General features: G+C 38.3%; 1 protein-coding gene across 1 annotated transcript in view; it reads left to right on the forward strand.

The window, feature by feature from the left end:
* Nucleotides 1-13,599, forward strand: part of LOC140155365 (organic cation transporter protein-like) — a 46,981-nt gene extending 33,382 nt beyond the window's left edge. The window contains exons 7-11 of the mRNA XM_072178181.1: nucleotides 1,005-1,139; nucleotides 3,140-3,225; nucleotides 5,799-5,919; nucleotides 7,165-7,237; nucleotides 8,474-13,599. Coding sequence (XP_072034282.1) covers nucleotides 1,005-1,139; nucleotides 3,140-3,225; nucleotides 5,799-5,919; nucleotides 7,165-7,237; nucleotides 8,474-8,737 — 679 coding nt within the window. The 3' untranslated portion in view covers nucleotides 8,738-13,599. The remainder of the gene's footprint in view (nucleotides 1-1,004; nucleotides 1,140-3,139; nucleotides 3,226-5,798; nucleotides 5,920-7,164; nucleotides 7,238-8,473) is intronic.
* The last annotated feature ends 2,081 nt before the right edge of the window (nucleotides 13,600-15,680 follow it).

A 15,680-nucleotide genomic window follows, 5' to 3' on the forward strand; every position in this document is an offset into this window, starting at 1 on the left:
ACATAATGAGCGTAAAGTCGCAAGTTGGTAGTTTCGAGACATCCTGGTTGACCGAGTTGATGCTCTTTGTTTACCGTGCACCCGTACAAGCTCGTAGTATGTCCTTCGTGAATGGCCCATTGTTCCCCCATTCACAAAGGACATAGACATATACTACTGACTTGAACAGGTGCGCGGCAAACAAAGAACACCAACGCAGTAGCCAGGGCGTCTCGAAACTACCAACTTGTGACTTTACGCTCATTTCGTGGTAGCAGGTCACATTTTATGATCACTCCTTCTGTTGTAATAAATGTTAAAGAGTATACTTTGATTGATGTGTTTAGTAGGCCTATATTAAAACATTATTCTTAGGGAATCTATGCATGGTATGGGGTTATGCGAAAGTAGATATTTTAAAAGAAGTTTCGTGACAGACAGCTCAAATAAATAAAATAAAGATTTGGTAACAAAACAAAATATTTTAGATATCCATAAATATTTTAGATATCAATATTTATTTTGCGGAAATACAGGCTGTCTCAAAATGATCCGTGTTCTCCATCATATTTACTGTTTGTTGAGAAGCATGATTCTACCCAATGCCAACACAGGATCATCGTGAAATGACCACAAGTTAGTTTTGTTCAACCCTTTATAGGTGGATCATATATTGACATTTTGGTGTGGCAGTCTGGTTCACAATCACTGGAAGATGCAGAGGGAGAATAATCATGTTGATACAGCATGTATAGAATAACTTAAGAAATATTTACCACATTAGTAGATTAATTCATTGTAAGGATAGAAACGTACAATAAAAATCAAGAAATCTGTGTTCATTATTTTGTGTTTTGTTATAAGGGAAATTAAAGCTCGACCGGTGGTCGATCGCCGATTCCGGGCGATTCCGTCAGGTTGGAACCGGTTTCTATTTTAAACAATGGAACGCGGTACAACCGCCGGTAACCGGTCAATTTTGATTTCATCGCTAAAGTGATATACCGTAATTTTTTTCATTCCAGGTTGGTCAATAGTATGGTTTACTATGGGTTATCGTTGTACAGCTCCAGTTTAGCCGGAAATAAATATCTTAATTTCTTCCTCATAGGTTTAGTAGAAATTCCAGCATACATTGTTATAGCCTTCACCATGATCTGGTAAGTTGTACTTTATTTATTATTCATTTATTTTTATTCACCAGATTTTTAAGGGGTCTTATGGCGACCCTTTCCCCCCTCATGTTTACTCCTGACTCCTGACTTGAAATAGTTATATCCATATTCACATGCGTTGGGCACATGGAGTTTTCTACATCTAATGTACATAATATTGTCATAAAATCACCGTAACTGTTGTTTTATGAAATATAACAAGTGGCCCCTTTTCTATAGCTCCTTAGGCGTTGATCCGGAGGGGGGGGGGGGGCTGCCAGGGGGATGGTCCATACAATCATTCCCCTCCCCAATATTGACGTCTGTATGTGGGTTTCTGACCAAAATATTTGGCCATTTTAACCCCAAAAGTACAAATCTTTGTGCACTTCTCGCGAATTTCTACTTTTGCACCATATTTCATAATTTTAGCTTCAAAATGGCACAATTGTTCGCGAAACGCGCATTTGTACAATAAATAATCTGCGCCACTGATTGCTTCGGGGGAAGAATTCAACAATTGATTTTGTAGATAAATTCAAAACTTCGGAATTCTACATGGATGATACGACTTCACCAACATAATATTATAACATACCTTACATGTTTATGAGCCTGGAATGTCAGGATTGAATTGAACTCCTGCTACTAATTTTTAAAGTCAAAATATTATAAAACAACAAAACGTGGTTGGAGTATAAACATGAACTATAGGTTCAAAGAGGCAGGCGAGAAGGAATTCGCTACCGAATATTAGGTTTACATGTAGTAAACCGTATCCGTAATCAAAGTTTATTGCCTGTTTTATTACATCATTAACATATCATATCTTTTAATAAAAGATACATGTATTTTAATTACGCTATGAATGACTTCTCTGATTGCATTATAGCATACATGGTATTGAATATAAAATGGCGTATCGAGGCCTTACCTCGGGCAGGAGATGGAGTAAAATAATTATTTTGTTATTGAACGAGCACATTAATAAAGATATCTGTCCCAGATCAGGTGGTGAATGACGTGCATTCTCTAAATTCAGTAAATTTCCATCGTCAACCGTGTAATTGAATGGGATTATTTTGAAATTTTAAAACGCTTGAAATATCACAAACAAACAGGCCTATGTTAATAAATAATATAGATACAATCTAAAACCGTTGGGGTTCGATAATGAACCCCACAAAACTAACCGAGTATAGGGAAAATGCTATACGGCCGGGCGGTTTCACATGTTGCCGGCTCGATCATGCCACTCGCCGCCTGTCCCAGATGTAATAATTTAAAAGGTCACGCCGGATATTTGGCATGTCTCAACAAACATAAAAATGGGAGTAAAAGGCGTCTTAAAAATTATGCCAATTGCAAAATACGGTCCAATTCGTTTCTCGTTAGTGCCTTGACTTCGTTTGTTTAACGCATGGTTAAAATACTCTTCGATCCTCGTACGACCAAGCTTAACACCTTTTTATACACGCCTAGATAGTGAGAACCAATCAGAGTAAACGTTAATAAATTACTAGCCGTGCATAAATATTGTATAATTGCACGGGAGCGCAGTCCGCGTCAGTAGTACGCGCAGGGCTTTTGGACGCGTTCATTTTTCTTGCGGGTGGATGCATTTATATATGCTTGCATTTTCCATCATTTTTAGTAATATTTATAACAAAATAGCAAAAATAACGGATTTTTTTAGTTGTGTTTGAAATAGGTTAATAAATTTGTATTATTGTTGCTCCAGAAATTGTACAAAATAATGTACTTGTACTGAGATGTTGATGCGTCTAATGCACTCCCCCTTTTGGGCTTGTGCATTAGACACATCAACATCTCAGTACGCGTTCATCCCAACAAGTGATACGTATTTATTAGCCTATAAATAATAAGCTTATCATCATAATAGGACGGGCTAAGTGTCGGGTCCCTATCTTTAAAAACGAATAATTCGATTCCAGCGACTTCTATTTACATCAGTATACTTTGCAATTGGCTGTGTTCTATTGCAGGTGGGGAAGGCGGCCCTCTATGTCCGTTTTTCTGCTTGGAGCAGGTATTGGTTGTATTGTAACAGCATTGATGCCGAAGAAAACAGGTATGCCCAATAATTGATTGAGTCTCCAACTTTCATTGCACATCTCTTCATCTGTGAAAGCTTGAAAAGCTTACCATACACATTGCTAAAACTGTTTCTAATTTTTTTTGCAAGGAGTGATTATCAATACTATTGATAGATGACGGGGTCTGTTATTCAAAACGTTCCAACGCGATCAAAGAAGCGAAATTTTGATACTAAAATGAGAAGAAGTCAATGACAATCTGTGCAAGAAACAAACACTTCATCTAAACTGAACCAGGGTTTTCAACTATAGTGGTTCGTGCCCTCAAATGGGAGCGTCAACTCAAAACCTGTGACCTCGAGAAGATCCAATAATAAAAATGGAAAAATAACGCAAATCTGACTGGGTGCGCGCGTGTGGTCTGATTTCAAGACATGCATTGATATGGGATTACATAATTTTTGAATATGTCGCACTGTACTAGTACGTTAACGCGATACCTCCGCTTTGAACCATAGATGGCATCGACCCATTTGAGTATTGTACCCAAATGGTGTCTCTCGTCTAGGTATGACCCATTTAGGTATCGCAATACTTGGGTATCATACCCAAATGGTGTCTCTCGTCTAGGTATGACCCATTTAGGTATCGCATTACTTGGGTATCGTACCCAAATGGTGTCTCTCGTCTAGGCGTGATCCATTTAGGTATCCATTTTGTTACGAGTCGTACTTGACTCAAGGCCAAAATCACCTTTTACCCGAACTCACACGAATGCACAACACAAATACACTGTTCGTTTAAGCTAACAAAATCTAAGTCTTTAATTGAAAGCAAGTTTCGTTTGGTACAATATAATGACTACAAATGCACATATACATTAATCAAATATAATCACTCTTTATCTATTTTGTACTTAGCCAGCATTCTTCTTCTTGGTGATCATAAAGTTCTTGTAATGTTCTGGACGACTGATGTAATATATCCCTATTCACTTGTCCTGCGACAATCAGCGAAGTCCTTTGTACACTTGCATTGATAACTCCTTGCGTATAAAATCCTTACACGAAAATGGTGTTCTCCAAACACGTTTACAACTCCTTGCGCAATTCTCCTATACTAAACTCCTTGCGCCGTCCTCCTATGCTAAACTCCTTGCGCCGTTCTCCTATGCTAAACTCCTTGCGCAGTTCTCCAAATTTAGCTCCTTGCGCTGCTTTCTCCAAACTTGGTGCACTGCAAAAACAAGTGTTTATATTTAAACACCATATTGTGTTTATCAGAGCAACACTTAATAAACACATAATTCATGTTAATGGTCTAACACTAATGTTCATAAATTAACACTTGGTGTTATATTACAAACACTAATGTTTGTAATATAACACCAAGTGTTAATTTATGAACATTAGTGTTAGAAAAATTAACATTAGTGTTAGACCATTAACATGAATTATGTGTTTATTAAGTGTTGCTCTGATAAACACAATATGGTGTTTAAATATAAACACTTGTTTTTGCAGTGTGCTATTTCCACCTTTCACACAATATCTTCAGGAAGCAGGACTGCGATGCAGTTGTCCCCACTTATTTTGACAGTTGCGTTGAATCAAAATACCAGACTTCAGCAAGTCGACAGAAGAACATATTTCCTTTCTTGGAAGAATAACGTTCTTTGACGTATTCTAGATCTTCTCCGACAACACTGGTAAATAGTAGTACTTCGACTACATAAAATATTTCTGGTTTGTAATTTCCTTTCTTTCAAGGAATTGGACTGTAAGCATAGCCCAGATCAACACTATCAACTGTGACAATAATAAGGCTATTGCAGCCTGTCAGATCTGTATCCAGATGATAATAATTGTAACATAATTTCATAAAGTCGCCTCTACAATCCGCAGTAGACCCTGATGTCTTACTTTGGTCCATTTTCGTAGCTTTGAAATAACCATATTTCAGGCAAGGCTGAACTTGTAGCACTGTAGGAATCTTTAGGCCACACTTTGAAATACTCCCTGAGTATCCAGAATAACTGGTTAACATTAAATACTCTCTTTTTGAGAGCTGTAGCTACATCCATTCACATTACAATCAAATCGATACAGGTCTGCCTAGAATTACTGTTAACATTGTGTTATATCCCCCATCTGGGGTTTTCCCAATGTTCTAATCATAGACATTCACCTTTAACATTACATCACTTCCTGTGGGTTTTTCCCATGATGTCATCATCTTTCTTTACAGTCTCAGGGATTTCCCCTTGACATAAATAGTCTTGATAAATGATGTTGTTATTGCATTCATCTGGGTTTTCCCCTAGATGTAATAATAAACAAACTATTGCATGATTAGAAAGGTAACTTCCCCTATTTCATGACACACAATTATACAGGGTACATCACACATTACTTGGGGATCATATCCAAATGGTGTCTCTCGTCTAGGTATGACAGGTATCGTATTGCATACCCAAATGGTGTCTCTCGTCTAGGTATGACAGGTATCGTATTGCCCCGGCGTATTGCATACCCAAATTGTGTCTCTCGTCTGGCTGAATGTGTGCGTTCACTAAATTTGTATTTGTTATTTCCTTTTTTCAATTCAGCTGACGGAACAGATCTGCATGCAGCCATTGTGACAGCCGCCATGCTAGGAAAGTTTTGCATAACAAGTAGTTTTGGAATTGCTTTTGTCTACGGTACCGAAATCTTTCCAACTGTTGTAAGGTAACGTCATTTGTTCTGGTCCTGGGTTACGTCGTAATCAGTCTGTTTGTTCCAATGGGGTAATGAGGTGATTGTGAGGTTTGCTGATAAATGGGTTGATTTAACAGAATTTTCCTGATTTCACCATGAAATAATTTTGTCAAGGCCTGTCTGCCCCTCCTCCCTCTACCACTTTTACGATATTGTAACAATAATTAATAGAGAGATTTCGATTTCCAACGTACGCCCGTACTATTTATTCAAAATTCCGTCACAGGAGAGTGATTTTGAATAGATATACGTGCGTATGATACGTACGTTTGGAAATCGAAACCTCTCTATTATACTGATGCAGTATCATCCGGGCGTATCATACCCCCGTAAATCTATTCAAAATCACTCTTCTGTGACGGGATTTTGAATAGATCTACGGGCGTATGATACGTACGTTTGGAAATCGCAATCTCTCTAATATCAATCTCTTACTAACATAATCAGAAAACATTGTAAATTATTTCGCAAATTGAGTATCTAAGCATTACTTTAGGTAACTGTGGGCCCGGGTACAGGGCCACGATCTAGAGAGCCAAACTTTTAAAAATTAACAAAAAAGAAGAAGAAATTTAGAATAATTTGTACATTTGTAATATCCGTCTTCCTTTGGCCAGGTTACCCCCATTTCGGAATTAAAATGGCAAATTTTCTCGTGCTTTGAGCGCATTGGTGGGGTGGGGTGGGCTGGGATGTAACACTTTGATCCGAGAACCAGGGGCCAATCATATGTTGATATGATGTTGATATATACCACTTTTACGACATTGTAACAATTAATAACCACTTCAGTCTATGGCAAAGTGGCGTACAGTTCCTGGTTTCGAAGGTGTTAATTAATAGATATAAAGATGCATTATGTCTTGAGTTCCAATTTTATTAACCTTCTTTTTGCGCCCATTTAAAGAAAATAAAAAACGAAACGTACTATAATCTCAACCCAGTCTCATTAAACACATAGCGCTCTAACTGCATTAAAATGATTGATATGGTCATTTTAACTTCAGCTTGTAGAATGACTCATATGATCATTTTAGTGATTTCTATATTGTCGTCATCATTGTCATTATGAGTTTCAATAATGTTTGCCTTTTAACATTCTTTTTGCTGCCATTTAAATAAACAAAAGACAAGTGCGATCGATACGTGTTATAATCTATATTGTCGTCATTATTGTCATGCTTGTTTACTGTATTCTGTTGATCATAATTTCAGAAATGCTGGTTTTGGCATCGCATCATTGTGGGGGCGCGTTGGTAGCATGGTAGCTCCTTTCATACTCTACTTGGTAAGATAGAAATACGTTTTAGTTGCAATTGTACGCTATTTATAATGTAATTGCTGATGTTAAAAACATAAGCGTGAGAAGCAAATGTAAAAAAATGATGCAGATGACAAAAGAGGTGATTATTCTTAATAAATTTGTTTGCGAATATTGTCACAGAGAATCGTTTTCCTTGTGGTAAAAGGATGTGACTCGAACGACAGCCTCAGCTTCCATTTTTTGCATCAAAACTGAGATTTTAGTATCAGAAGAAATCTCATTATGTTTCTCATTACCCAAGAAAACTTTATCGCCCGAGATATGTTTCGTTTAGGTGGTGTCTTAAATGTGGTGACTTGTGTTAACCACAACCGGAACAATGTACTGTCCCATGGGGGTATTGTTATGCTAATTATTTTTGTATTAGCTTCTCATATCAAAACCGCTTTATAGAAATAAATCCAAGTTGTTTTACACCAAAAATAATGGTATCGCCCGTGTTATATGAGACGATAGATGCACGACAGTGGCTAAAACAATACATTTCTTCTCATTCTTTAACACCTCAATTCAAATAAAGATATTAATCATAAGTATAACCGAGTATTTTACAAGGAATTACCTGGGGCTTAGAATCGATCAGTCCCATTGTTACTATGCGCCCCTGATTGGTTCAAATAGCGAGTATGAGTATCGCGTCGACTCGCATGCGCTGAACCGTGTTACAGTAGCGTAGCCAGCGGGGGAAGGGGGGCAGAGTGCCCCCCTGACAAAAAAATGAAAGAAAAAGTGCCCCTCTGACAAAAAAAATGAAAGAGAAAATCAGGAAGGCAAAGGAAAAGAAAAGGGCAAGGAGCCCTTTTCTAGCAAAATTCAGGGCCAAAATAGTGTAAAATACAATATTTTTCCGCGCTACGCGCGCACATTGTGACAATAAAGCCCTTTTTTAGCCGGATAATGGGCGAATGTGTGTAAAATAACATTTTTTCGCGCACGTCATCACAATAAGGCCTTTTTCAGGAAGCTCGAAGACATACAGTCTCTATGTATTGTATGATGTAACTGCAATATTTTTCGTCTGTGCCCCCAAAATTTTATTTTGCCCCCCCCCCCCGACCAAGAAAGCTGGCTACGCCCCTGCCGTGTTATATCATGTCATACCACACGGCTAAGAACCAATCAGATTGCAGGATTCCCTTTCTTCTCGAGTGTTTAAGAATGTCTAATACAAATCATACTTTATTGTTATGATGTATACAGGATCAAGACGGAAAAAGTAAATATATACCTCTCAGTATATTCGGTGTATTGTCGTTGGTGGCTGGCTTGGTTACGTTACTCCTGCCTGAAACAATGGATCGTGATTTACCAGAAACATTGGAAGATGGAGAAAATTTGGGCAAAGCAAAACCTCTTTTACACCAGTCACGTGAGCATGTACACTTAAATGGACCAGGGACTGTTGGTACAAATGCTGGATTCACGGATGAGACTAGAAGGAACAGTGGAGAAACAAAAATATAAATCAGCATTTGTGGATGTCCTTTTGGGTTAAAACGCAGTATGGTCAATAAATGTTAAAGTTGATCCTGTCTTTTGATTCGGGAGGGTTTTTTTAATCAGTGTGTTCCCTAAGTACACAAGCAGTATAGACAAATGCAGCAGATGCCGGTATTGTTACTTTTTTGCTGCACCCCAATGTAAATCAGAGCAGCTGTGTGTAAAAATACTGGATTTGTACTTGGGAAGGCTGATACTGAATTGGATGAATTCTATTATGTAAATTATACCACCAATTTTGTCCAATAATGTGCCGTCGTGTGTGTCTTCTCATACGTCCGGATACGGTGAGTTTATAGTACTACTAATTTGTCACGGTGAGTTTAATTAATGTCACAGAAACTTTCCTTCAATATTGATTATTAGTTGTATGTTTAATACGTCATCCTAACAACATGTTACAAATAATGATAAGTCACAAGATGAATATTTTAGAAAGTCAAACAATAGGCTATATGAATATTATCAACGCGGCTTTCTATGTGGGTAGAGTTGGGGCTTGTTTTATTTATATCCACTGGGATAAAATGCCGCAATATCGTCATTCAAAAGTGACATACTGCACATTTCACAGAACGCTTCGGACGCGTTCTGGATTTCTGGAGTGTTCAAGAGGAAGATCTTCTGATTCAGCCAAGGAATCACACCAATTTACTTTGTCCAAATCTTTGTGGGTTGAAGATTCTGCTTGCACACTCGGACGCTTTCTGGAGATGTTCAATTTTATTTTAATCTGACCAAATTTGAATACCCCAAGAACGCGTCCGATATGTTCAATATTCTGTTAGGGATGAAATCAAAACTCGACAGGCGGTCAACTGTTCCGTCCGGTTGGAGCCGGTTTCTATACAATTGAACGTGGTTTTGATTTCATTTCTTACATTTGAACACGCTATCAAAAGATTTTCTACTTCAGATAAATCCGGAACGCGTCCTTGGTGTTCTGAGGCATTTGCAGTGCAGGCAAATGAACACTTGTTTTCTACCTGTCTTGTCCTCCGGGTCGAGGAATATTATGTTGTCTGTAAATACGAGTGTACAAAACATGTGATATCGACAGACAGGGTGTGATGAAGAGTTTTAATTATGTAATGTGTGTATGTTTGAGGATGTACTCATTGTTGCTGCTGTCGTACAACCATGATTTTGTATACATATCAATACCTTACCATTCCCTTTTACCAATTCCTAATAATAATTAAGACAGGATTAAAACCCTAGTTTGCGTCTGACGTCATCTGTCAATCAAACTTGGGCACGGCTTGTTTACGAGTGTCGAGATGATTGAGCTTCTGATCGCGTCGGTAAAACTGCGCGTCTAATTGTTAATTTTGCACCTTAAAATATACAAACCGTCTCTAAAGTTAGGTATTAACAATGGGAAACACAATTACAGAGAGTATTTTATCGCAATACCTTACAAGGTCTTATTGGTCGTGTTCGTGAAAATTAAATCCTGCTTAAATCCACTGCGTTGTAAGGTCTATGTTTTTAGGTTAATCATTACTTGATGTACTCGCTGGTTCAATATCAAAACATCCAGAAGGCTTCAACAAGATTCGATCTTTAGATAAAATCAGTGTCAAACGAATGTTGATTGTACAATAAAACATAATGATAGTCTAGTTTCTTTCATTGTTTTACATAGCGTTGAATTGTATTCTATTTATGAAAAGTATGTTTTCATTTGATTTTTTTCGGACAAAGTAATTCGTGTGTGAGGGGGATGTAGGGTGGGCGCGCGTGAGAAGTGTGCGTGGGGTGTGAGACGTATGAAAGGGCGATAGTTGGGGTGTGTTTCAGGTGTGTTAAGCGCGGATGTGTGCATTGCTATGATCTGCTTTTCTGCTCAGTAATGTATGCTTGTTGGTATTAAAGCAAAATACTGGTGTGATTTCGTCTTTCGTTGCGGCTAACACTACAACATTGCCCCTCGGTCCACGCCGGTTTGTGCTCCTTCGTCACCAAACAAGCGACAAGCTCGAAATAACTAGCGCTGATTGGGTTATGAATTCTATATAATTATATAATGGTTTTCAATTGGCTATGAAACCACGTGACTGCGGCACGTGACTTGTGTAGAAATAACACTAAACAATATATCGCCCAGATTTCTAGCTAACAGAAGCGCAAAATGGACAATAGTTACTAGAAGCTACAGAAGACCCCCGGAACAGAAGCAAGCAACTGCGAGCGCAAGTGTCCCACGTGATGCGATTGCGACATCATGCGAAAGCACCGATGGCACGGAAAGTTTGGCCGGCCAAGATAACCTCCCATTGCGCTATGGCCGTTCGTCTGTCTAGCACCCGATCGGCCCGGGTCGGGGTTCAAAACTGCACCCGAAAAATCGAAATCTTCATCTTCTTTCTTCCTTTCTTCTTTCCTTCCTTCCGCCAAACTCCCCTCCGGTGGAGTTACTTAAAAAAAACCCGAGCGCACAGTTTTTACGCACATTAGAGTAATAACATGAAATATAAATATATCCGTTGTTTGTTTACGTTTGTCAGTTTGCGTGTTGTGTGATGCGGTGAATGTGTGTTTGGTGTGGTGTAGTATGTGTGTCGACGATGGGGGAAGGGATGGGGTGGGTGTTGGTGGGATGGGCCGTGGTAGGAAGTTGGACGGAGACAGATTGTGGTGTGTGTTTATATGTGTGGTGCGTTGGGGTGCGTGTTTGTGTTTGGAAATGCTACGCAGGTTAGGTGTGCCAATTGTCTTTCTGTTTGATGTGGTGTGTAGGGCTGTGTTTCTACATATCAAAATGAGCAGTTGCGTTTAGTGTGCGTGTTCGAGTCCAGCGTGTTTGTGTGTAAGTATATGAATTTATGAACCTGTTGCCTTAATTGATTGATTAATCGCAACAGGTGTTGAAATAAGTAATTCGCCGTAGGATTGATGATGTAACAGGATTAACTGTCATAGCAATAGGTTAAAACATTTTTTTTGAATATATCGCCCCACACTAATACGTTCACGTGGTACCTATGCATTGAACCAAAAATGTCAAAGAACATGTAATAAGGGATAAAGATATGGATCGTAATTATATAGAATATTCATATCATGCTAATCACTCGCACCAATTAGTATCTTTGAAGAGAGCAGTGTTGTATTCAATGATTGCACACATACACAGGTGATCAGTGCAAAGTGCTTGTAGTGAAGGGCGATATATTCAAAAATTGTGTATGGAGGCGTGAGTACGGGCGATGCCTTTGTGTACATAATTGCTGTGTGCGCGTTTGTATGCTTGAAAGTGTGTGGTACAGTGTCATTGCCCCGATATATTGTTCTTCAAAAGCCACGCATTTTGTTCCGACCTGTTTAATAGTCTTGAGACGCATAATGGGCCGAGGGACATCCGACTAAGGCTAAATATTGACAATAGCCTGGTGACTGACCTCTGTAGATCTCAGTGAGCCTGGTACGTCATTGGATGGGACAGAGGTCCGATTTGAGAATGTAGGAGGAAAACTGCAGTAGGTTACCCGGGGTGATTCGAACTCGGGCCCAGTGGTGAGAGGCGAGTGTTACGATTACAATGCCAAGCTCTCCTCCAGAATAGAAATTCCATGATTGCTATTTTGACGGACACAAAGAATGGTACAGAATGAAGAATTTTAGGCCTAGGTTTACTACATAATGCGCAAAAATTTGGATTAGGCCTATATATTTTGGAAAGGTGTTTTTGGTATGATTGCCATTCCTGTTGGTTCAAGTTGATCTTGTGTACTGAGTGTCTGTTTTGGGGTGTGTATTCATGCGAGACTATCCGCGTATTACGTTATTTGTGTAAATGCGCGAGTGGGTTGTGTGTGGTGGAGTGCGGTTGGGGAGGGAGTGTGTTAGCGGGTAGGAGTTGGATGCTGTAGTGCGTATGGGATTAGTTTTAGTGTGTGCGGCGGCTGATGTATCACTGATGGTAATGACATGATACCGCGCGCGTGATTTCTTGAGTGACGGGCACAACAAATTGTAAGGTTTAAAATCAAGTCAGCTGCAGTTATAAAGTCATAGATTTTATGACAAATGCTGTTAGATGGGTTACTCAGCAACACATTTGCCACATTGATATTCTTTTATACAGGGTGAGTCTGAAATAACTATATCGGAATAACGGAATTAGGACCTAGAAGTAGTCTCTTGAAGTAGTACTACATTATACCGCCAAGATTTGTAGCTAACCGCTAGCGCAAAATGTACAATAGTTGCAATAGGATTAGATTAGGGACAGCGGCGGCCACCGAGGCGCCAATTGTCTGATATCGCTAAGGAAACCTGATTAGTGATTACCTACAGTTTTGTAAACCTAAATTCATCAGTCCTCTGGTAGATGCATATGCCAGAATTTTGATATACGATGTATGTAATATTTCATATAAGATATTAAACCAATAGTATGTCGTTTGTGGTGCTTTTGTATGTAAGATTTTTAATTATTGAAATAAAGTTGAACTGAACATGTTCCATACGCATTGTCTACCAGTAGCTAAAATCATTTATAACATTTATAATATTTCGCAAATCCTTATTGAAAAAAACCCCAAATAAAACACAAAACAAGAAGAAATAAATAATAAAATAGTTGAACCATGTTGTATTTATGATGCATCATAACGCTATGAATTCGGCAGACGGCCGAATCCGGATTCGGCTTTTGGTAAATTCATGTTACGCATGCATTATTTTTGAATTACAGAACAAGGGATCAATGTTTTACCTATAGAGGGCAGCATATCAATTTTTTAACGGTTAACATCGTAGACCGTACTGCGATGCACCGTTAGCTAACCCTGTATGCATTCCTCTTCTGATTACTTGTATAATGCTGTTATCATCCGATCTCCGTTAAAAAAACTGATATGTTGCCCTCTATTATGTAAAGCATTGATCTCTTGTTCTCTAATTAAAAAATAATGCATACGTAACATGACTTAACAAAAGCCGAATCCGGATTCGGCTGTATGCCGAATTCACAACGACAAGATGCAGTCGTTTTGTATATCCTTTGTGTATTATGTATATAAGAAATAAGTACTTGTATATTGACCAATGCTGTTCAAATAATGTAAATAACTATAATAAAACACGAAAATGTTTGTTTAATGGGATGATTGTTGACAAAATAAATATATTGTAAATGTTTACAATTGTGATGTAGTGTAAAGTCATAATAAATCTTGTATGTATTGAGTTAATAAAATTGAAATAACCACATTCTTTATGTCTGTTATTAACTTTAATGTATAAATTGTTAAGAGTTTACCAGTTGTCACTCATTATTCTTCAAAACATCAAGAAATTGTCAACTGCGTCAACTGAGTCGATATTACGTCACCCGTTATCATTTAAACAAAATCCTGCCTTCCATAAGATTCCACGGGACAATTCGCATGATAATACAATAAAACAGGCGATAAGTATGAATGGTTGTGGAGTCGAACTAGAGACCTGTCCCTCTTTCACTTAGAGCTTAGAACCAATATTTCTGCCATTTCAAATGTTATACCGTTCCAGTTGAGTTTATTTGATAGGGCATATTGAACTAGCTAACCTGTTTTTTAGAAATTACAGACTCACACCACCAATTGCCATAACCTCAGAATTTGAACAGAATTTTCCATATCAAAAAACGACAAGAGTTAGCTCAATCGTTAAGGTGCTAAACTCTGGTGCGAGCCCTCGTATTATCATAATTCCTTAGTACATTGTAGAATTGAATATACCTGAATACAAAACCCACCTAAGTCAAAGGCCAAATTGAGTCAAGCATGGGAAATTGTTGCTTATACATTATTATGCCTATCATATGTATAAAAGAATAACACAAATCCACCCTCTACGTGCGTCTATTGAGCATGTGAAATCCAAAAACCACCCAAGTTCAGGACTTTGGTGGTTTTACACACATTTTATAGTGTCCTCGCAATCAGGGTAAAATGACTGACGTTCTAAATTGAGGTGATAGCAACAGTGATGACGAAATAAGTGGTACAAACGCATACATGAGGCTGAATGGGCATAAAACAAGAAGAAAGACTAAAAGCAAAGGGTAAAGAATACACTTACTATGTGATTAAAAATACCACCGAAGTCCGGAATACAAAATGACCCCTCACGGTACGAAGTCCCCTAAATGCTAATTGTCATACATAATACCCACTCATTTGCATGTAAAATTTGCCCTATTTACCAGGTAAATCTAACTGAAGGAATTAAAATGATACACATTTTTTTATTTTTCTCATAATCACTTTCCATGGACTTGGTTGGGTTTTGTATTCATGTATTTTATTGCTAAGGTATATTTCTGTAAAGGCCATCCACTTCCGGTCAATGGCTAAAATGTGATTTTCAATAAAAATGCTACTCCTTCCACAATTTACATAGCACAATGACGGGACTTACACACATGCATCAGCTACAGCCAGTGTCTAAGTCAATTTCTGTTCTCGTGGAAAATCTGGGACTAGCTTGAAATTCCGATTGTCCGGTCTACCTGTACGAGCCTCGGGCAGTGATCCTTACTGCGATGATAATAATCAGGTGATGGTGTAATGTACATGATTAGGGTTCTGTATCTGTATGATCTGATGATGCTAAATGATTTATAAACTGTTAGGTCCGGCTGCAAACTATTGTTTTATCAGGTTGGATGATGTACCAGTAAAGGCCCATTCAGTGATCTCAGCGAAAGTATTAAAAAAAATAAAACTGTGCATAAATCCCTTAAAAGTGACGGATAAGTCGTTACAATTGTCATTGGGTATTTTTGAACTGAAAAATATGGGCAAAAAACAAACAAACAAAAACAAAGCACTTCACCAGACTGGCAAATTTGCTTCTTCTTCCTTTCTGAAGTTGCTGTCGTTGGCGGCGCTAGAAGAATTATTATTACTCGCGG

The sequence above is a fragment of the Amphiura filiformis genome, chromosome 6 (assembly GCF_039555335.1).
Source record: "Amphiura filiformis chromosome 6, Afil_fr2py, whole genome shotgun sequence".
Classification (NCBI taxonomy): domain Eukaryota; kingdom Metazoa; phylum Echinodermata; class Ophiuroidea; order Amphilepidida; family Amphiuridae; genus Amphiura; species Amphiura filiformis.